Below are 24,681 nucleotides of genomic sequence, written 5' to 3'. Positions count from 1 at the left end.
GAAAAAAGTTTCTGATCTCCTAGAGTTGCAGACAGACAGACAGCTGTGGACCTCCATGTGTTGAGAAGCAAACATAGGTTCGCTGCAAGACAAATAGTTGCTTATAACTACTTGGCTATTTCTCCAGTTCATCATCACCATCATCTGGGTCATCACCATCATCATCATCATCATCATCAGTTTGACAATCTACTGAGGAGCTAGTATCTTTGAGTGTTTCAAAGAGGTTTCTGAGTTGTACAATGATATTTTAAGAAAACATGCATTCATTGGTTTTGTTACATTTTAAATATAGAGAAAATTTAAATAAATGAATATCATGCCTTATTACAGATGAAATTATCTATAATAATTTCATCTCCACCTAATAATATTGGTTTCATTAGAAAATTGAAAGTGTATTCCCTCCAAATAAAGTCTACTAAAAATAGAATGATGTGAATTTTTGAAATTCAAAAATCCCCAGCAGTCATTCAAGAAAAGAAAAAAAGAAAATAGGATAAGTAATTGAATAATGTATTGTTATTAAACACAGCACAATTAAAACATTATCGCTCCAATGTCCAGCATTTTAAAATTGTTAGCTTCAGAAGTTGTGTTCCAGAGGCAGCCACAGTTATACCTCATGTTGGCAGTCAAACTTGGTAGTGTAAGAATCACCAAGTGGTACTGGCTTTGAAAGAATGAAGTAGTTATGGAGGGCAGGAGAGGCTTGTCACTGAGAAGCCAGGAGAGGCCATTGGCCATGGGGTACAGCCTCATAGCCACTGAAGGTCTAGTATTGAAGGGGCCATGCAGAGACATTGAGGCTTGGGATAATTAAGAATATGTCTGACAGTGCAGCCAAGTTGCAGAAGAAGACCTCAGCATTTTGGAGATGCGAGTACGCTGGAATGACCACTAAGGACAGCAGCAGCCTTAATGTCGATCCTACCTGAGCTTAGAGGAGAAGCTCTGTGTGCTACAGAGGGCAGACATGGGGAAGTGACCCAAGCCTTTTGGAAGAGCCCAGAAGATGGTGCATGAATCTCAGATAATCAGACATTGAGATATTTATACTTCATAGGAACACTCTGTTTAGTTGTTCACACATACATCCTCATTATTTTATTCATGATGGGATGGAATACATGGACTGTAGCGGGGATGCCAAGGTCAAAACAAAAGTGAGTGGTAAAACCAATGTCTGTCTGAACCTGAAACCCAGTGTGCGAAAGCCCCACAAATCATAATGTAAATCAACAGCATCTTCTAGATGTGGCTAAATCAGATGTTAAAAAGGTTGTGCATCTCTACTCAGGCAAGTGGAGGTTTTTTTTTTTTTAACAAATATGGCAGGTGGATTTTCCCTAAGTTTCCACTGCTGCTGCCTCTGCCATTACAACCCTCTTCCTCCTCCCTACACACTCCTTCACGCCATTCCTTTCTCTTCTGCTGCCTTCTCCTCCTCTTTAGCTCCGCCCCCTCTACCCCCTCTCCTCCTCTTCTCTTTCCTTCCATTTTTGGTTAAGGTTTTTAGTTTAGCTCTCATATTGAGATATAGCCCACCATAGTGTTGAAGTCATGGCAGCCGGACTTTATAACCCTGGGTTAATTTGCACCTACCTTCAGGAAGCAGAAAGATGAGAATGTTGCTGTTCAGCTTTTTGGTTTTATTCTTATAAGTATCTTTCACTTATCCATGGACAATCTCATACATGCATACATTGTATCTTAATCATATCTACCTCTATTTCACCCTCCCTTCCCTTTCCACCCCAAGCATGTCCCCTCTAACTTTCATGTTCTCTGTTAAATCTATTTTGTTGTGACCCACTGAGTTCAGTGAGAGCTGCCTGCTGGGATGTTGACTGATCTTGTTGACTTGACCTTGTCTAGGTATTGGGTAAGTCATCATAATGATGGTGAGCTCATGAGTGCAATGATCATCTCATGTGCTAAAGACAGCATTTCCCTCTATTCCTTCCTACCCTCTGGCTCTTCCTGCCTGGCCCCTTTCTCCCAACCTCCTCTGAGCCTTGGAGAGTGAGCGAGATGAAATAGAGGTCACATTCAGTACTACGCTATCAACAGTCCATTATAACAGCACCTTGATAAGAGCTATGAGTCTCTGTGCAGCTTCCCAGAGCAAAACAGGTTCCTTTGCCCAAGACTGGAAGTACCTCTAATCTATGGGTATAAACATAGAATTAAAAATGATAAGCCGGGCGTGGTGGCACACTCTTTTAATCCCAGCACTCGGGAGGCAGAGGCAGGCAGATTTCTGCGTTCAAGGCCACCCTGGTCTACAAAGTGAGTTCCAGGACAGCCAGGGCTATACAGAGAAATCCTGTCTCTATAAACAAAACAAAACAAAACAAAACAAAACAAAACAAAACAAAACAAAACAAAACAAAACAAAACAAAAGAATACTCGACTCAATGAATGCAAATATGAAGGAAATAATCCAAATAATGTTAGTTAAATTAAAACTGAATAGTGAATATATTGCTGTTCATTTAATTTCATTCTTTTTTTAAGATTTTATTTATTTGTTGTGTATATAGTGTTCTGCCTGCATGTATGCCTGCAAGCCAGAAGGAGGCACCGGATCCCATTATAGATGATTGTGAGCTATCTTGTGATTACTGAGAATTGAACACAGGACTGTTTGGAAGAGCAGCCAGTGCTCGTAACCTCTGAGCCATCATCTCTCCATTTCATTTCATTCTTAGTTTGAAGTTGCCATTTTTTGGAAACCTTTAATATTCAAAAGAGAAAGTGGAGATTACCTGCATAAAGTTTTCTATGTTAAGTTTTACATAAAGTATATCCAAGTATCCGGCTAGATTTTCAGATCCATTGTCTTAGTGCAAGTAAATGTTTCCCATTGCTTGCGCATTTTACATCTAGATGCAGACAATTTAAATCGTGATCGAAGAAACTGGGGCACATTGATCAGAAAATGCATATGTTCAAAAGTCAGAGAAATTTAGACATTTTCATGAGAAGGAGATTATTCAGAAAATAGGAGAAATGAATGACACATTGAAGTGCATACTGCCCTGGCAAACTAGCCTGCATAACTATGTTTAAGAAATAGCTAAACATGGTGCTTAGGACATGGTGTGACTGGCTTGTAAGAGATCATAAGGCAGTGATGTGTATTGAATTAAGAGTAAAATAAAAAAAAACATAAGTAGAATTCTTAAAAGAATTGCTTTCCTGGCCCTGGTATTCCTCTGTACTGGGGCATATAAAGTTTGCAAGAACAAGGGGCCTCTCTTCCCAATGATGGAGTGAGTGGGTAGGGTAGAAGAGTAGGGGGAGGATATAGGGGACTTTTGGTATAGCATTTGAAATGTAAATGAAGAAAATATCTAATAAAAAAATTTAAATAAAGAATTGCTTTCCAGCACTGTACCCCATGACATAATTAGCTAAGGAGCAGTGTAGAGTCCTTAGAGATTGTTATCATTCCAGGGATGAAGTCACAGGATAGGAAGATGATGGTGGTGGAGGAGAAGATGTGAGAAATGATCGAGATTCTTTAACAGTGACAGTAAAGTCCTGTGCTCAAGCAGCTAGTGTGTCCCACAAGGCTTGGTTATAACTGCCCCAGGTATTTCTTGCTCCTTAACCTGCAGTGTTAACTTAGCTATTAGCTCTGATAACCAATTATACCAGCTCCTCACCTTCCAACTTCTGTTTGGATTTTCAGAAGTGGCCTTTGCTTCTCAGTAACACTAAGCTCACTGGTTTATTTATAACTACTACCCCATTGAATTTTAGCAATAACTATGGCAGGTCATATGCCAACTTCTGAACAGAGACTATTCAGCATTTGTATCTAATTCCTGCCTCCCCAACTTTGCTTTTGTGTCACTGTTACAAAACTCCTCTGGGGGTGGGAGGTGAAGAATGTTCTGTACTCTAGCTGAGATTCTGCAGGATCTAAAAAGAGAGTCCCTTGCAAAGTTACTGCGACTGTCACAATGACCTTGTCAGCTTTCTCTCTCTCCCATGCTTTTCCAACCCTTGCATAGACCAGTTTTAGCATTTTTCTCCAGTGTTCCTATTATTCATCTTGTTTTCTTGTCATACAAGTTCTTGCATATGTGAACTAAGATGTTTTGACCTTTATTTATTTGCACATATGACTCCTGCTGAGAAGGTAACCTACAGACTTCGGATGTTATATGGTCTATCACTTCTTGATAAGAAGGTGCTTGGTGCTTGATTTTGTTATCCTATCTGCTTCTATTTGGGTCAAAACTACATGATTTGGGGGTGGCTCCTCGCTGTAATCATTCACCAGGGTTGCTCACACCACAGATTTCACAACGTTCTATGAGGTTATTCAACTTTTCTCCAGGTAACATTTAAAACTTTCCTTTTTAGGACAAATATTTCATCCTTTCACCACTAATTACCAAATAGATATCACTCCTACATTGAGATGCCAGGGGAACTGTCTGGATGCTGGGAACCAGTGTGAAGAGTTGGTCACCAATGTCCTTTCGGAATAGTATCTTCCATGTCAGGGTGTGTTAGTTCTCATAACTTTGCTCTCTTGATTATCTAGCAAGGAAGTGTGAAGGTGCCACATGGTCAGGAAGGAAAGGCAACCAAACAAAACAATTGAAAGAATGAGGAACTAGATCCATTTCGTTCCTGAATTGATTTCAAGCCCTCAGACATAGTAAGCACAGGCTAACTGAACCAACACCACTATTGTTCAGTGTATTAAAGAAAGCTTTGTAGCAATTCACCATCGAAGGAAGATTCTGAGTTTGAAAGTAGGTGATTGCTTAAAGCATAATCAGTGGAATGGTTGAGTTTCTGTCGAGATTAAATAAACACATAGAAGTATCTGGAGGAAAATGCTGAAGTGCTGTGCAGTCCCTCTATACCACAGATCCAGTCCATTTTCAATTAGGCTTAATTTATGAATCTGCCTGTACAGAAAATACAGACTCCTGCCCCCTCAAGCCAGGTACAATAAAACCATCCAGAAGAAAGAAGAAAAGTACTATGACTTAATGAAAGTAAAAATTCTGAGACAGTTCATAAAGCATGAATTATGTCTCCTAAATGGACAATTGTCTTGAGTACCTCTTGTTCTACCTTGGTTTTCTTCCTATGATAACAATACCATCATGAAAATAAACTAAAGAAAGGTTTATTTGACTTAAAATTCCAGATCACAGTCCACTTCTGAGTGGAAGTCAAGGCAGTACAATTTGAGGAATCGCATCTGCAGTTAAGAACAGACAGGGGATAGGCAGGAATCTGGGTCCTGGCTTGCCTGCTTGCTGATTTAAGTAGTTTCCTTCACTCTCATGCAATTCAGGGCTCTCCCTATGGAAGAGTGTTGCCTATACTGAGTTAAGTCCATTGAAAATCAAGATAATCCCCACAGATATGCCCATGAGCCAACCTGAGCTATGTAATTCTTCAACTGAGGCTCTATTCCAGTGACTCTCAACCTTCTTAATGCTGTGATTCTTTAATATATTTTCTCATGATGTTGTGAACCCCCAACCATAAAATTATTCACACTGCTACTTCATAACTGTGCTTTTGCTACTGTTATGATCATAATGTAAATATTTGTGTTGCCCAGTGATCTTAAGTGACACCTGTGAAAGGGTCATTTGACCAAACAGAAGGGGTTGTGGCCCACAGTTAAGAATGGCTACTCTATTTCCAGGTGTCTCTAGAATGTGGCAGGTAGACATTAAAAAATTAATCACAGCCATATACAGTTAATTGGGTGTGATTAATGTACTTATATATAAAGATTTCCATTAATTATTATAAGAAGATTAAAATATGCCTACCATGTAATTGTTACTACTTTAATTGTTGAAGCTACAATAGAAAAAATAGACAGTACAGAACATTTTAAATAGACAGAAAAGTAAAGTGTGTGTACAGAAATGGGAATCTTCAATGATTTTTATTAGACTTTCCAAACTGTGACATAAAGTCTCATAACAGTGAATAAGCCATTATAATTAAATGTAGTATGAAAAGAAAACCAACACTTTTATTTTAATAGAATATTCATATTCTTCTAAACTGCCTGAGGTGGGGAAGTCCGCTGGATCGTTTCAAGTATTTTCAGCAAAAAGAAAATGAGTACCCAGTAGAAATTGGTGAAAACATATTCAATAATTTCTATAATTGTAATCAAACTAGCTCCACAGAATAGTCCCAGCTGACCGCCAACATCTGCTGTAATAAAAATTCATAAAGAAATTACATTTTATACAACAAAAAGTAAATATTATTATCATATATAATATTTGAATCCAATAATTTTATTACAACTGATATGTGATGATACATAAATTATATTATTATCAAATTTAGTATAAACAAAATAATACACACTAGTAACATGAAATAATAACATTCACACAAATCATTTCCAAAAGGAGATGGTATAAAACTATTTCCAATAATTGATTTAAAATTTGGAAGACTAGAATTCTTTGGAATTCTAGAATTAACTACAATGTAATGTGCACTCATGAAATGCTAAGCAGAACTGGAAATTGGTACCAAATGGCCTTACAGTGATTATGCTGTTTTCCAACAAGATAATTTTCATCATAAATATTAAAATGGTTCATTTAACCAAAATATATATTTATAACATTGCATTTTAAAACATGTTTTTAACTTACATCGAAACTCAAAACATTTCCATCTGAACAATTTGTAAGTGTGTGCTTCTAAGACACTAAGGACCCTCAGTTTTTGGCCTTCATCATGACCATCTCTAAAACCTTTCCATGTTCTCCAGAAAAACTCTGTTGAAAATAACCTCCTCATTCCCTCCATCCTCAAGAAGCCAGCCATCTCCCTTTTGCTTTCCCCCATAGATGTCCCTGTTCTAGTACTACCTTCTAAAGGAGATTACTCTATTAATCATCTGCTTGGACTCATCTTTAGAAAAGTGGTGTTTGCTAAATGCACCATGGAAGTCTGTTTTCTGCCAGAGATTTGAAGAATTTGGAAAATACCTCGCTACCCAGCTCTCAACTGCTTGATCTGACTAGGCTTATGCCTGCATCTAATGCTCTCCTCTGATTCCTGTGTGCCTTCCTCGAGTGTGTAACTGCATCTAGAAAATCAGTAGTTTGTTAAAGATTCCGTGCCACAATAGCAGAAGCTAAGAGCAGCTGTAAAGGAAATCAATAATATTGCTTGCTTAGGACCATTTTAATTTTCCCTGGGATGAAACCCTCTGTGGAAGTTTGAAGTAAAGTACTGTAGAGTAGTTACATAGGACATGTATGTGTGTGTGTATGTGTGTATAACTGTGGACACACACACACACAACATACATATAAATGTATATACATACTTATATAAATTTGGATATATACATATGTATACGTGTGGAGATACAAACACATATATACATATATGAGTGTGTGTGTGTGTGTGTGTGTATCATGATAGGCAGATTGAAGGGAAAGCAACTGTGAGTGAAACATCTTTTTTGGTAAATTCCTGTGGGGTGAGGTCACAGTGACCAGTGTCTCCTAGGGAGTACAAACACTGGTAGGAGACAAGGACAAATGGCTCTTCTTCCTTCACTGACAACCTGAGCTCTGTACAGAAAAGTAGTCTGACAGACAATGAGAGTTGAGGGAGGGGTTAACACACTTACCAAGTAACTCGGGCACACTCACGGCCTTTTGTTGCTGCGTAATCTTGTAGTTTAAGTCGCTATAGTTTATTTCAATGTTCACGAGATTCTCCCTAGGGATAAAAACAGAATGAACAAGGCCTGCAAGTGTCACCACAGTTTTTCATCTCCGTTTTAGATTCAGGAACCATTTAACATTGCAGTGGACCCAACATGAACTAGCTCAGTATTAATTCCATTAGCATTATCTTGCCATGGTGATATTTATAAAAACACACACATGCACCCCACACATACACACACATGCACACAACACACATGCACGCACATGTACACACGCACGAACACGTGCACACATACACACACACATACACAAAACCAAAACCACCTCTTTCCTCAACACCTCAAAAAGTTTCTATGCCTCATTTTTGAGAAACTGAAGAAAGACAGAAAATGTGATTATCTAACTGTGGCCCAATACATCTACAAACTTTTGGATTATAATCCTAATTCTAGTCTTGACTTTTCCAAGTTACTTAGATGATCATGAAGAAGTAGTGTTGTTTTCCTTGTCCAAGGTCAGTATAATAGAGCTGAGCTTACAGGGTTTAGTGAGAAATTAAATATGAACCAGAGTAAATATAAACCAGCTGTCCTACTGATAAATGCTGTCTTGTTTATTGTTGACATACTTGAACAAAGACTCTATTTTCTTAATGTACTCTATAGATCTTCACATGTGTTCAGAGTGGCTCAATGCCATCTTACAACCACAATTCTTTGTATAGTTGGAGGCCACAACTCTCTCTTTTCTCTACCTAGACCTCTATTTTAAATTCCAATCATGTATTTGATTGATTTTTGATAATTCCACCTGCTTGTCTAATAACTTAATGCATTCCAACTCATTCTAAATCAAACTCTTGATATTTTCCATTTGGCATCACTAACCAGTCTAAGAGGAAATCCTGTGTGTGGACCCATCAGTGTCTATATAGAGTCCCATTGCTTCATACCCATTGTCTCACACTCATTGCCTCACACTCACTGCTTCACAACCACTGCCTCACACCCATAGCCTCACACTCACTGCCTCACACCCATTGCCTCACACTCAGTGCCTCACACCCACTGCCTCACAAACATTGCCTCACACTCAGTGCCTCACACCCATTGCTTTAACTATCTCTCACCCATTGCCTCACACCCATTGCCTCACACACACCCACTGCCTCACACACTACTCTCCTCAAGATCACCCAATACATCATAATCTCACTAGGAGTTCTGTAGTAGTTGTCTGGCAAGACAAAATGCTTTAATTTGAGGTACCCCACCTCAATAAATACCATCTGTTCTCCACACCATAATCAATAATTTTTCAACCTGCTAAATCAGGACACACGGGCTTATTCCTCTGACAATCCTGTGGCACTGTTAGTGAAACATCTGCATGGACTTTTGTAGAATTCTGTTCACTTCTGCTCTAGGTCATTTCCACTCACAGTCCACAAACCTAAAGACAAGCCTTTTTTACTCTGGCTACTCTAAATGATTTTCATCCATCTTTTCTGTTACAGCCCATAACACTATTTAATACAACTTACATATTTGTCATCCACATCCTCCAGAGCAGAAATATGTGTAATAAGGCATGACTTTCATGTTTTATCCATCAAAACATTCCCATGCCTATCAGAGCCAGTGAATCCAACAACCCAATACATGTTTATTGTATATTTTTAAAATCACAACAACTTAAAGATGAAACCAACAAACCTGTGGCTAAATATTAACCTGCCTGTGCTGTAAACTGAAGTTGAAACCAATTACCACATGATCTTTAGATAGCAATAGAATTTTAATGGCGAATGAACCCTACTAACAATGTTTCCTGAAATAGCATAGCATTCCTCTAACATAGCTAAGAAACATGGATGTAAACCACTTTCCTTATTGGTTAAAGTCTGGGGAATCAATACTCTAATGTACTTAATTAAAAATGCTCCATTAATGTGTGTAGTCGATTTCCATTAATCCTAATGCCCCGTAACAGGAAAATGTTCAATCGTCACACAGATCCTCCTTGGCGGCTGTAATATTTATGAGGGATGAAAGAGTTACCAGAGTGAAAGACGTAACAGTGTTGTCATAGGAAGTCAGAAATTTTAGTGACACTCGCATCTTTGTGTTCTCTACTGTATTCTGAATTTGCATGCACACTGCTAATATTGTTTGACTTTCTGAGCTAAACATTAATGATCATTTACAGAGACTATCCATCTGTGTTTTCTGGAGATGATAAATTCCTCTTCTACACAAGTATTGTGATATTTATGCAACTTTTCTCTGTTGGTTGACTCATCCACCTGTGTGGGCCTCTGCAATGGAGACTTAGAGTAATAATTAAAAAAAATCATTCTATTAGTACAAGAGCACTTGCTTGTCTTAGGAAAAAAAACATTGTTATAAAATAAAATCAGTTTTAATAACAACAAAGAGGTAAAAGAAAAGTGATTATGTGTCTATATTACTAGCCTCTAAGGGCTTGAGTAGAATTAGTATAGCATTAGAGGGAATGACCTAGGTATGCACAAAGCAAGCCATTTTGTACAACTATTATTTCAAAAATTCTCCAGTAGAACAATTTAAAACACCCACTGTTATGACCAATACGATCTGCTCAAACTCTGTCACAAATGAACGTGAACTCCCTGCTACACTGTGGCCGTCCTCAGGTAAGTTAAACCTCCCTTCATCTACACACCAGTGCTCAGCAATAGCTGTGTGGAAGGCTTGCACAGCCACAGCCTGCAGTCCATTTCTGTTCCAGGAAGAAAGATGTGTAGTGTGCTTCGTGATTTCCTGAGAGGTTGTTTCGCTTTACATCTTATTGCTAATTCCATAGATACTACCTGGAATATGTTTCCTGACACTGTGGTAGAATCCTTTTAACATCTCGCTAGCTGCGTCTGGCAATCCCTGTGTCTGGACACATTCGGTCTGCTACTTGCTTTTTCATCCTGGTCATAGCTAGTCCCAATCACAAATGGTCACTGCCATGTTGATTAAGAGAGGTTTATTAGTAACAATCAGTGGGTTAGAAAAGGAAATAGTTAATGGTGTATATTTATGTGGGTTGTATTTCTAATTCATCAGTATGTCTCCAGTAACATACCTATATACCTTACAAATAAAATAATTCTGAATTCAGAAGGCATTTAAAAATGGTCTTCTATATCGTGCTTAAAGATATTGACATAACAATTCGCTCAGAACAGTTTTCCACATTTAAAACGAACACAGATGTATTTAAAAAAGATATAATTGTGATTTTTTTGTTTTTCTTTTTTATCTAGTATATGTTGTGATTTATACCTCAGAAGGCATGTTCTTTTGAAATGCCTTTTAAATTTTTCTGATTAGTAGAGATATCATCTATAATTTTTACAGGATTTTTAAAACTTTATTAAAACAAACCCTAAGGTAAACTCAATCAGAACATGCTTTCAGTAAGGTACTTGGCCATGCAAGTATCATGCAGTGAACGTTAACTTAGTCATTGTATTTTTTATTTTAGAAGTTATAAGTACTAATGCCAACATACTACTCCTGCTGGCCCTAAGTCTACAAACAAAACTGAAACACACACACACACACACACACACACACACACACACACAAACACACACACACACCACCTTAGCTTTCTGAGCTATAGTGCCTTTTGGTAAAACACTAGATAACTGTCTCTAAAGCCTGGCTAGGGGGTTCCCTGGAGTGGAGACCAAAGCTTACTACAGGCTTGGTAGCCTGACCACTTGAAAAGCAGATGTACCACATCTTCTGATTTGAAAACTCTCTTTCCAACTTCTTTTAAAAATATTGCTCAGTACCTCAGAACAGATCTGTGCATTTGTAGCACTGACCTTGGTTCCTGGTGCTTTCTACCTGCTTGGGTTTTCTAGAGATCACAACCTGTGTACGATGTAACAGTTACATTCAAAGATGAGCATCCTGTATGCATGGAGAGAGAGCTTGCTTAACAATACACTATGGTGGGAAATGGTTCAGCCAAACAAAGGGCTTCTTTTTCTTGTCATCAATAATTCTGAAGGCTTGATCCCACTCCATGGAGTCAATAATCTACATAAGTAAATTATTCCAAGTAGAAAAATATGGGCAAAAATTAGATCCTGGCAATTGTCTTTTTTCCTTTGTGTGTGACTATGAATATAAACTCAGGAAGACACAGCAAGGAATGAGAAAGTCAGCATTTGTCAGTAGGATAAGTCTCAGCAGTTTCTCTTGGTAACAATGAGGAATGAACCTGTTATAGGTGTTTTGGAGAACACACCATTTAAAGTCCTTGTCAAGGGCCACAAGCCAATATGTGTAGCATTGTTACCATACAATAGTTCCAGGTCCCTTCTTTTCACCATTCATTTCTGGTTGAGTAGTATTTCAGATAAGCATAGGCTTTTCAATGTTCTCTGTCTATGCCAGTCTGGAAAGTTTGTTACTAAAATGTGGCAAAAAATATTTTTAAAATGAGATGTGTTTGGCTTCCTTCCTCTAAAAGACATTAAAATTTCATTACAGCTTTGCTTTTATAATTTTCCAGGAGCAACATGGTGTGGAAAAGAGGAAACTAATTTGACACTAAGTGTTGGAGTTAGAATCCCATGCCATTGAAACTTAGTGAGCAGAGACCAAGTTCCTTCCACATCATTGGCTACCTTGGTAGTCAGTTATTTAAAACTCAATGAACTTCAATTTACTGTGGGAAAATAAAAATAATTTCTTCTTCACTTCCTTTATATAGTTATTAGGAGACTCAAAGCACAGAAGGAACAGGCAAAGGCTTGTTATACTTTAAGCATTAGCTAATATTAGTTAGCATTCACATTTCTCCAGCCAAGTTAGCAAAGGAAAAAAAAAACATGAATAATGTCTTCAGTCAGCATCCTAAGATTCGGTTTAAAAGCTAAAGTAGGGGGCAAGAAGATGTGATTCTACCTGGTTTTAAATTCCTATTGTTTTCTTTGTTAGCCCAATGACATCTGCATGGCCTTCTTCAATCGACTACCATGTCATTTCCTGAGACTCCAAGTGTTCAGTAAAGAAGAATTAGCATTAATCATGAATAATTTATAAGACTAACTTGATTACCGGATATATTCTTGGCTTTGATTCAATTTCTTGGCAAGAAATCTTGTTGCTCTTTGACTTGGGAAAGTAGAATAAGAAACAGTAGCTGGGTATTCTGTTTCCTCACATGACACAGGGCAGCTGGAGTTGTGTGTTCCCATTGTGCATAGTCCCTGACGCTCGATGTGATCTGAAATAGAAACCAGAACAATGGGCTCATAGAAGACTCCACAATGGAGGATAAAATTCATGATTTCTCCTTCTGTATTTAAAATGTAGTTAACTATGCTTAATATTTTGTAAGCCATGCTTATATTTTACTGTTAATAAAACCAACGAGGCAGAATATAAAAGTATGACTTTGATCCCCAGAGTCACTGGGGCCACATCTTCATTAAGAATGTGAAAGTCTAGGAAGCTCCTGGACTGTTTCCATGTCAGATCAACTGTTTGGACAGACCAGGATGGAGAGTAGTGTGTGCCATGCCATTTTGAGAGGAAGTCACAGATATAATTCTAGGCTACACTTATCTTTAGACTTATCTTAAATCAGAGTGAAATACTCTGTTGGCTTAAGGCTTCTTGTTTCTATGGTCCCTTAGCTTTTCAGATGGCCCCGAGATTCTCTGTCTACCAAGTTGTCACCTTTTAACTGTCACACTACGCATTCCTCTACCTACATACACACAATCCAACACACATAACTTCAACTGCTATTTTCACACAGACACTCGCACACATGTACTCTGACATACTCCCACACTCATACCCACTAACCACCTACACATGCAGGGATGTGCACACTCACACACTCACACTCACACTCACACACTCTGACACCCTCATGTGCTCCTAACACTGTTCTCACAATCACAGGACAGCTTTGTGACCCTATTTTATTACAGCAGCCCCCAAACTGCTACATGTGTAACTTTTCCTGGGCTCTCTCTGCAGCTTTCACCAGAAATAGGAAAGCATCAGTTTGGCAACATAAATCTGATTCATTTTGTTTCTGGTATGACATTTGCATATTTGGTTGGGCAACTCAAGACAATATAAATTCTACTTTATCAATAGACCTTGAAATATTTTATAACAATTGAAAATAAAATGTTAATTCTATTGCTGCTGTCTTAAAGATATTTCTAGAATGGGTTGGAAAAGAAGGCTTTCATAGAAGACTAGAATGGTTAGTTATGTCAACTTAGAAAAACCTAGAATCGTCTGGGAAGAGAATTTCAATTAGAGATTATCTAGATTGGGTTGGCTGAGGCCATGCCTACAGTATATATTTATTTTGCTATTAATTAAGGTGAGAACAGTTACTAACTGCGCGTGGGAAGATTTAAGACACAGTTTCGCAACCCATGGGTTGTGATCCACTCTCTAAGTTAAGTAATTCTTTTACAGGAGCCACCTAAGACCATTGGAAAACACAGATATTCACATTATAATTCATAACAGGACAATTACAGTTATGAAGTAGCAACATAAATAATGTTATGGTTTGGGGCTGCCACAACATGAAGGTATTAACAGTCACAGCACTAGAAATGCTGACAACCACTGATTTAAGGGATCTTGAAGATCTTGAAATGCATGAGCTGGGGAAGTAAGGTGGGAACAGGTGTGCATTCACCAGCTCACTCCTCCCTGCTCTTGACTGTGTCTGTAACATGTGATGTGATCCGCAGTCCCTGCCTCTCACCACCTTGTTCTCCCACAGTGAGAAACTGTAGATAGGCTAGAATTGGGAGCCTTTCTCCTTTCTCTTATGGTTGTTTCCATAAGTTCTTATGTCCCAACAACAGAAACAAACATATATAAGATATTACATTTTAGGAGAGCGACCAATGATGTCAAAAACCTTAATATGAAGTTAATTATATGGCTCAAATTATATAAACATAGAATATAACATTGGGATCTATGAAAATATGTAGGCAAAATAAATCCATTTAAATTGTTGTCAATGAATAAGACAGTTGTGTTTATGAGTCTATTTACACAAAATGTTATGTGTGACAAGTGTGTGTAAATAAAAGAATGGTTCTTAGAAAATAGAAGTGATTTTCAAACTAACAAGCTTTTACTGAGTATTATGTGTTTCATTTTCTAATTTGGAATATTTCATCTAGTGGTAAAAATGTTTTAGTAATGCCATAAAAATCCAGGATATTTTGATAATATAGAGAGCAGAGGTTATAAACAACATAACAATTTGGAAATAAACCTGCCAGCTCTTGCTGGTACTTTGTTATCATGACCTCTAACCTAGAGATAACTTGTGGTCAGAGGGAATTTTCTTTTACTATCTATGTTTATGTAGCAAATAGTAAGGAAATTCTAAAAAATCTTTATGTAGCTTTTTTTTTCATTTCTGGTATGTCTATAATGTTTCATGTCTTATAACTAAATAATCTTATATAAGCTTTCAAAGTAAAAGAGTCAAGCCACTTACCAAGGATGGGAGACACACAGTTGTAGTATTTTAGTAGGTCACACTCTACACCATTTCCTTAAAAACAGCAAGTGTAACATATAAAGAGTTTTCTGGAAGTAAATTTCTCCCATTAAAGATGATAAAGTTTTGCATTGTACACCTATCTGGAGAGGTACTTCAGGGATTGATTCTGGATATGGTTACCTGATTTCACTGGAGTCTTTACTTAAAAGGGTGCAGTTCATTGAATTGAGGACCTTATACATGCTAAGCACACTTCCAACACTGAGACACCTCACCACTGAAACAGCCACCCCCTCTACTGACACAGTCACCCCCTCCACTGACACAGTCACCCCCTCCACTGACACAGTCACCTCCTCCACTGACACAGCCACCCCCTCTACTGACACAGTCAACCCTCCACTAATACAGTCACCCCTCCACTGACACAGTCACCCCCACCACTGAGACACATATGGGCCCCATACTTTTGATAAAATTAGCAACCTAAATCAAAAGAACATTTCTTCCCTACATCTTCCTGCCTATTTATCCCTCGTGGATGCTTATTCCTTGGAATATGAACTCACAGACATACCAAAATCCAAGGAAATTGATTGTTAAGAAGAACACTGTTTGGATTCTTTTTGCTCGTCTCTTCAAATCAAGTCTTTGTGTTTATTTTTGTCTAATTTTATCCTGTTCCATAATCTTACGATGTAGGAATTATCATTTTCCAGATGAATAAATAAATTTCAGAGTGGTTTGTCCTAGACTATGTAGTTAGAGAGGCTTTGGAGTACTCTATCTTATATCCTGCTCTGTATATATATTAACATTATTTTTTTGCTATTAGTACTAATACATAAGTATATATGCAAAATGTTCTTATCCACAATGATACACACAATGTTGAGGTTGTATAAGTGCCAATATTCATCATGCACCTCACATAGATCTTGAGACAAAGAAGAAAAATCAATTTACAGTATATATAGGTTTACTCCCTGGTCAGATTAAAACAAAAAAAAAACAAACATGGCCTTTAAATCTAGCAGGGTATTTGTTTATTGGTATAGCACATGTGGTTTCTGAGATTAGCCACAATGCTTACTCAATAATCCTCAAACTCTAAAGGAGACCGTCCTCTGAGAATTGTGGACAATTGTAAGAATACTTTTGAGAGTATAGAGGAGAGTTATTCGTGTCTCAAGTAGAAGAAATTTAAAAGAGTAGGAGGAGGAAGAGGAGAGGGGAGGAGGAGGAGGAGGAGGAGGAGGAGGAAAAGAGGGAAAGAGGAGGGGAGGAAAGAGAAATAATGTGCTAGTGCACACTTCCATTTTTCTTACTTTTTAGTGAAATAATATTTTTGTGAGGCTTATTGAGAAACATATAGAGATAGAAACTGATAGATAAATAGAAAGAGAGAGCGAGAGAGCTAGAATGAGAGATTATGAATGATTTGGCTAGGTCACAGCAGCGAGGGAAGTCATCAAACTCTTCTTCGGTCTTTCCATTTTCAATGGTGTAATCGCCTACATCTCTTTATGAATACCCCAAGGAAAGGCAGCAGAATAAATATCAATTAAATTGTTCATCACTTCTTGGTTTTTTTTCTTACAAGGACCCTGCCCCTGAGGACACAGTTCTCCTATTCCACAGAAAACAGAAAAGATAATTTTCTCTTCCAAAAATCTCTGTGATGTTTCCCTGCTTTCAAATGTACCCGCTGAGGTTATCTGGGAATGGAAAGCAACTCAAGGACACACTAACTTCCTCCTTTTCAAATTAAGCAGTGTGGGAAGAACTTATCAGTCTCCATCTACCTGGAAGCAGGAAGGGCAGACATCCACATAGCCTTTGTATATGCCAGGCTTTGCACTCCTTCAGACAACCATAAGTGCTGTAGGTAATGAAGTTTCTCAGTTTGATGTTGGGATTGCATTCTCCCCATGGGTACTCCTGGTGGACAGTCTGAAGGCAGAACAGATGTTTGTTAGGGGGACTGAACTCTGTTGATCCATGTATGCTGTAGACTTTTGCTTACCTCACAGTTCTTCCTTTATTTTTTTGATACACTAAATTTACCCATTTGTCCACACTTCTATCATGAAAGTCCCTGAAGACCACTATCAATAGCAGCCTTTAAACATGTAAGCTAAATGTTAATGAAAACATATAGGCCAACCATTTGAAAACTTAATTCATATAAGAACAAAAAACATTTATGCAAATATTATGTCCTGGTTGTACTCAGGGTACTCACGACTCATTCATCAATATGACAGAAGTCTGTCCTTTACGGAGCAACCACCATCTAATGTGCAGTAAGTAGGGGCCATTTTATGTTACTTCACTTAAACTTTCTAACTCTGGAAAGGACAAGCTGTCCATATGCCAAGAGAACAAGGAAGTGGATGCAAATTCAGAAAGCTAATTAGTGAATTTCCTGAGTAAAACAGCCACGTGGAAGCCTGCCATAAGGGCTAGCTGGTCTCAGTGGCTGCTTCTCTTCCACTTTAATTTTTTAGGTGACTTCTTAAAGGAAGCATTCAATTCTAAAGCTTACTTTTGGTCCTGTTTTAAAACAGATCTGAAGTTACCTTGGATTTAATAGGCTTCTGTGGGATTTTTCTCTAAATAGGCTAACTTAGGTTGGACATAGAAATATACTGCCTAGGAGCCTACAGTTAAAGGAAAGGGGATCTGTAATGTAATGCTGGCCTGTTCAACCATGGTTAAAAGCACTGGAGAAAAAGATGTCCCGTAAGAAAGGTCGTGTGTTTAATGGATTTCATCACCAGCTAATTCTTTCTGCCTCCACATCTCTCAAGTTCTTACCTTCAGTTGGCGGATGGTCACCCGTGCATGCATTCCCACAGGAGAAGACAAACCTAAGCCATCAAACTGTGGCTCCTTCTTTGGTGAGTGAATAACAAAGATGACCCCAGCATCAGCAAAACCAGGGACTGGGTTGTCAGTGAATTCCTCCTGAAATGAACACAGATGTGGTTTTATCGATTCATATTGAATTCGATTTCCTAAAGTTAGTTATACCATATTAGGCTTCAAATCTATTATGTGTGAGAGATGTGGAAATTTGTTGTCTAAAACACCCCTTTTTCAGGCTGGATCATATAGGTTCCTGCTTCTGAGTGAGTGTACCAATGCTCCTGTGTCAGTTGCTCCTGAGTGAATCCACATTGTTTTCCCTGATGACCTCCTTTCCTCTGTTCTTCTCATCTCCCAAGTGACTTTCAGAAATTCCTACTTGCCTGTTCTGTTTTGCTACAAATGCATTAGAGAACCATTGGACTCTCTCTTCTCTCTAATTAAAGCCCAGACCTTATTTAAAATTCAAATGTATTCTTTAATGATTGTTGAAATTAACACTATTTCTTTAACAATACTTTTTTAAAAATTATTTATTTGATGTATATGAGCACACAGTTGCTGTCTTCAGACACACCAGAAGATGGCATCAGATCCCATTACAGAAGGCTGTGAGCCACTAGGTGGTTGCTGAGAATTGAACTCAGGACCTCTAGAAGAGGAGTCAGTGCTCTTAACCACTGAAGCATCTCTCCAACCCAACAACAACTTTTGTTTTTTAAATATATAAATGCATATTAGGTAAAGATCCAAGTAAATTTCTAGTGATGCAGTAGTTTCGGGCTATAAAAAGGTGGGTGTGTGCATATAAGAATTCTGCAGTGAATCAATCCACTGTTGTGCAACCATCCTTAAGGAGCATACTTTAGGTTCCTGTAATTCAGAGACCCATTTCTACTGGATATTTTAAAACACTCTAAGAAACATTGACAAGGTTGGTTTAGAGAAATAGCTCGGTGCAATTTACTTACAGAACATTATATTGCATTTGTAGATTTCAATTGTATTATATACACTTATTTTGGATTATCTCCTAATAAAAATTCATAATTAATGTTTAAACTAACACTAGGGCTATTATCTAAATACTTTAAATATTGGTCAAATATTTGCTGAGTGCAGGGTTGCAGTTTGACCTTAATATAATTATTTTGAGTGGGACACAGGAGGAAGTTGTAAATATATTAACAGAAAGCCACGCCTTTATTAATGTTTATGGGAATAGAGTAATTTGCTATGATTCAAAAATGAGGTGACCATTGCTCTCTGATGTTCATTGTCTTTGAATACTTAGTATATCAGAATGGCAGAAATCATGTATAAAGCATAGGGCAGGGCTGGGAGCTAGTCATCTAGTGCCTTTGTAGTAAGTGCAATGCAATTCTTAGATGTTGTAATACCCGAGTCCCAAGTCAAAACTAACTTTCTAGGCCAATCACCAAGCAAAAAGAAACCATTGATCGATGAGGCTTTAAGTAAAGTACACTCTTGTACTATTCTTACTGAGTATGTTTTCGTCTTTTCAGAGAATTCTATGACTAATAAAGTACACACAGAGTTATTCTAAAAACATACTTCAATGTTTCAATGTCCAGATGAAAATCCTACTACAATTATGTTTTTAAACTGTCATAAGCTATGTACACAGCATGATAGAACTTGCCATTTCTTTATTCTGTTACACGAACAGTCCCTGGAATCATGATAATAGAAGTGAGTAGAACACTGAAAATGTCTAGCTTATGCCTGGATGATCTCCTTTCTGAAACTCTAAGACAACAGTAATTCACAATCCATGGGGCATTTGGAAAATGTGTCCAGGGGTGAGATAAACTCTGCTGGTACAAGTTATTTGACAGAACAGTAAAAGTGGAAACCTGTGCCCTCTCTCGTTGCTTTTCCACGCAGACAGAGATGAAGCAAAGTGGATACCTGGTGGACATCGAGGAGCAGCTTCAAGCCTCTTCCGGACAAACTCACTTTATTCTTGCTTTGGATATTCTCACCGTAGTTAAAAGTGAAGCAATTCCCATATTCAGTAAAGACGTGCTTGAAATCCTTCAATATGAAAATGAGCCAAATAGAGAATAATCAGTAGGAAATTCCTCAGGGTTCCCAAATTCCAATTACTCTATCATTTTTTTATATTTGCAAATGTTTATATGAGGAGGCCTATATTAGCAAGATTTGATAGTTTGGCAAGTTTTGCATGTATTTGATGAACAGTTTTCACTTGTATAATGAACTTTTAGGTAAATTTTCATGTTATTTTAATTGATACAATTTTACATATGATTAAGCTTTTTTCAATTTAAAATGACTTGTTTCAGTTTTTTGGTAATGATTCACAAAAATCATGTTAGCCTTTGATGAGTGGCTTCCGCACCCTTCTTTTGAGCACTCAGGGCTCCCTCCTCATGTTCCCTGGAAGCAGTCATATTTTGCTTCCAACTGATCTCTTTTGATAATCCACTCCATTCTCAGAGATATACTTGTTATATAAGCTTGATGATCTGCAAGCCCCAACCTCTTTCCTCTGCAACTGGTTTAAGAACAAAAAGAGACTTCCATTAAATTATCATCTTGATTCTTGAGTGTCTGGATTCTAACGTGTCACTGTGAGAAAAGTATTGGCGGCTGAAGTTTTGGCTCTCTGTGTGAAGAGAGCATATCAAAAGTAGACCGGCAAAGTTAGGAGATGGAAAGTTGGCTCATGGGTATAGCATTTTCTAAAGCCAGTTCCGTTTTTGATTACCCACTTAACTAAACCAATTAATATATTTTACTTCACAGATTACTAAAATTCCATTTCTGTATTAGTGAACACAAAGTGAGGAGGAGACCTGTTTACGTTAAAGGTCAGGTCATCTCCACTGCTTATTTTCATCCCCATCAAGTCTCTCTTGGGGATTTCTCTTATATATCTGTTATATCATTAAAGAATGAAATTGATATTAATTTTGAATCTATCTCATAACGTAGAGACATGGAGATGTAGAAAATAAGAGCTCAGAATCCAGGCATGTTGTACTTTATCCTAGGCTAATTGTGTAAAACAGAATTTTAGATGTTACATGTTCACACAAAGCTCATTCAACATCTCCTGCATGTGACACAAGATAATATAATTCTTAGTTGAAAGCTGGAAGGCTTGCTTTCTGTGTATTCTCAGAAAGTGCTTCTAACTTAGATATAGTGTGATACCTGCTTAAGATGGACAGAAGTGTTTTCCTCAAATACGTTGTTGAAGGATGAGGAAAATTTTGAAGTATTCTATTGTGTTAAGCTGTTTTATTCTTTTAAATACTATGGTTCAATTAAATCTTCAAAACCATTGTCATTTAACATTTTTATATAACCTGCCCTCTCCTCTTCCCATTCTCACTCTGTGTGTGTGTGTGTGTGTGTGTGTGTGTGTGTGTGTGTGTGTAACTGTGTATGATGTACATATATGTGCAATGGCAAAGAACAACTCTGATTGCCCTAATGTCCTTATGTCCTTGAGTTTAGCTAGTATCCAGCCCAGACAAGATTCTAGTCTTTGCTTTCCACAGTGCTGAAGCTATAGGCACACACAGACTACCAGATATTTTTTGTAAGGGTCCTGGATCTGAATTCACACCACTATGCCTGTACAGCAAGTAACATTCTTACCCTTCAACCATCCCTCCAGCCCCTTATATATAACTTCTTGAAAGAAGAAATGTATCTCACATGGATGCCACATCTCCTAATATTATAAAGCAAGAGGTAGCAGAGCTAATGAAAATTTAAGTACATAAACTTAGGTTGCTTTCTCAATGGATTGGTTTTATTTGAGCATAAAACAGAACGAAGTGATAGTCTAGTATTTTGATTATATTTGGAGAAATGTTCAAACATTACCTTTGGACTGCATGTTTTGCCAAAGAACTCACAGTGCACCAAAGTGTCGTTATTGAGATAAAAACCACTGTTCTTGACAAACTCTGTAATGCTGAAGTTTTGGTGATTCGTAACAAAATCTAAGGTCTCTGGAGAGACAGTGTGGTTGGCACTTGTTTCCTGAAGGCGGAGGACTTTGGAGACTATGTCCCACAAGAAGAAAATGATGCCAAATCTAGATACTGCTTCTGTTTGGAATCTATTAATAGGGATGAAGGCATTGGTTACATTGATAATACTTAAATTTTCTAGAAGACAGAAACAAGGCAAAACTACATCAGTAAAAGGTTAGATTTGTTAAGCAATTTCCACTGTGCATTGTGTTCAGATTTTTATTTGCATGCCTTATTCCTTGCATTTCTCAAAATGACAGCAATTATTTCATATTTTGATCTATCAACACCAAAGTGAGCAGCTTCCCTCTCTTCTCTTTGACTGGCAGTGGAATGTGTGGTCCAATGTTGGTAGGGTTCCATGCCATGCAGCACATAGTTTACATATCATTCTAGAATCTTCTTATATTCTAGACTTTGCCATTTATTTCTTTGTAAAACTATTATGAATTTGGCTTAACTGATCATAAAGGCAGAAATTAGATATTCATTAGAGTGATGTTATGAATATACTATGTAGTATCTATGCCAGTTGAGCATAGTTGTGTCACATGGTTTAGCATAATGCTCTCCAAACCTATCCGTGGTACAGACAAAAGATTTTCAGTTTTAACGCTTAATATATAAGGATGCATATTGTGCACATGTTCTATTGCTTCGTTATCCATTCATCAGCTGATGGCCTTTCATATCATTCCTGTCTGCTGATCACTAAATGGTGCTGTAGTCATTGTTGGCATCTACATACCTGGATGTGAATATTAACATTCTTTTCTTTAAATAACTAGCCAGCAGTCAGCTTTCTGGATGTTGAGTTCTAGACTTAGTTTATTGAGTAAGCGTAGTCCTACTTTCACATAGTTGTAAGAATTTAACTCCCAGCAGTGTGTAAAGTTTACCCCTTTCCCACAACCTCACAGGTGCTTGTTAGCCGTTATATTTTTAGAAATAGGTATTCTTGCATGGGGGGATTGATGGCTCCTGGTGGTCCTGACCTAGATTTTATTTTCATTCATTTTTCCTTTTCGGGGGGGGGGGNGTTGTTTATTTACTTAGTAGTTTCTGTTGAGCTACTTATGAAATGATTATCACAAAGTTCTACTGAATATAATTAAAACATTTTATATATTTCTCAAGTTTTTATATCTACAGATATTATCCTAGTGATGATAATAATTACCATTACATGTCTGTTTTCACTTATTTAAATGTAAACTTTTATGTATCGCCCCCACCACATCTGCTCCACTTCCAACCCTTCCTGTGTCTACCTCCCAAATTTACAATCTATTCTTTAATTTTTATTGCTGTGTGTGTGTGTAAAACTATAAAATGTTTTTTGTTTTAAATGTTTTCTTTGTAGTATAAGCCATAGTGGATGAGTATGAAACAGATGCAAAACAAAGAAACAAACAAACAAAAAAAAACCCTAAGCCAATATTAGGTGACAACTCTAAACATGCCAAAAAGTGCAGTGGTTTTCATGGTCAACATCTAGTATTCTCTTGTGTCTGATTCCAGCATCTCTGGTCCTCCCATGCCAGCCTCCATCCTGACTCTGCAAGCAGTCTGCTTGTCACTCTGAGACCCTCCTGGCATTCATTATGTCCTGATGCCTCATAGCCTCTCTGATCTTGCTCTAAATAATTTCTGGAAACTATTTTTCGGGAGTTAGTAACTGATTTGGATATAAAGCACAATTTTTACCCTGAATCCATGGCCACTCTCCAACTTTTGATACCCTATAAAGACTAAGATGAAAAGCCTCTCACAAGATTCATTTCTATAGTCATTTGAAGTTAAATGAACTAGTCTTTCAAAATTAGCCTTCCTGTGGATGGCATAAGTGTAATGAATAAAGTTATTAAATTTTATATGTTTTAATAATTACTATTATTTATGCCATTCAAAATTTTTTCTTGAACTACATGTGTTACACTAACAAAGTTTGAGTCTACAGTGATATTTTACCATATTAAATAATGTAATTAAAGCCTAGTTGCACACATACACACACCTGCACACACACGTATATATGCACACATGAACACACATACACACACTCATAAATAAACATGCATATACATTTACACAGATTTGGGGAACATAAGTAAGCACAATGGCTGTAAAGACAGAGACACAGAAGAACGGGAGCCATGGGTTTTGAAATAACAGTTAACCACATGAACTCTTCACCCATAAGGCATGAGCTCTACTTTTAGTAGAAGGAAAAAAATATGGATAGTTTTGGCAATATGTAATGGAAATTTGTGATGACTTCTATAATGATGATATTTAGCAGGAATTTGATACAGAGCTATTAATAATTTACTAAAGTGGTTCCAAACAAAAAGCCCATGAATAATAGCTCATTTTCCAGAATCTATTGTACAACTTAATTTTTATGACTTCGTGCCAAATATACCTTTATGAGATTAGCTCTTCTTGTCTGTACAATGCTTTGTGTAAAGAAACTTTTCAAATTTTAAATTAATGAATATTTTTAATA

The 24,681-nt window shown here is 37.4% G+C and overlaps 1 protein-coding gene across 9 annotated transcripts in view; it reads right to left on the bottom strand.

The window, feature by feature from the left end:
* Positions 1 to 5,919: 5,919 nt before the first annotated feature.
* Asic5 (acid sensing ion channel subunit family member 5) overlaps positions 5,920 to 24,681 on the bottom strand; it is a 39,166-nt gene continuing 20,404 nt past the window's right edge. For 7 of the 9 annotated variants that reach the window (XM_029475638.1, XM_029475641.1, XM_021158365.2 and 4 more), the window contains 8 exons: positions 22,021 to 22,258; positions 20,068 to 20,193; positions 18,085 to 18,234; positions 17,070 to 17,217; positions 15,259 to 15,315; positions 12,819 to 12,987; positions 7,668 to 7,759; positions 5,920 to 6,220 (listed from right to left, as the gene is read on the bottom strand). In XM_029475638.1, the coding sequence (XP_029331498.1) occupies positions 6,060 to 6,220; positions 7,668 to 7,759; positions 12,819 to 12,987; positions 15,259 to 15,315; positions 17,070 to 17,217; positions 18,085 to 18,234; positions 20,068 to 20,193; positions 22,021 to 22,258 (1,141 nt within the window). In that variant the 3' untranslated portion in view covers positions 5,920 to 6,059. The remainder of the gene's footprint in view (positions 6,221 to 7,667; positions 7,760 to 12,818; positions 12,988 to 15,258; positions 15,316 to 17,069; positions 17,218 to 18,084; positions 18,235 to 20,067; positions 20,194 to 22,020; positions 22,259 to 24,681) is intronic. The other 2 variants (XM_029475644.1, XM_029475645.1) reach the window with 2 other exon arrangements.

This window comes from Mus caroli, chromosome 3 (genome assembly GCF_900094665.2).
Source record: "Mus caroli chromosome 3, CAROLI_EIJ_v1.1, whole genome shotgun sequence".
Taxonomy (NCBI): Eukaryota; Metazoa; Chordata; class Mammalia; order Rodentia; family Muridae; genus Mus; species Mus caroli.
The sequence above is the reverse complement of the archived record's forward strand: the minus strand, read 5'-3'. Positions and strand labels throughout refer to the sequence as shown.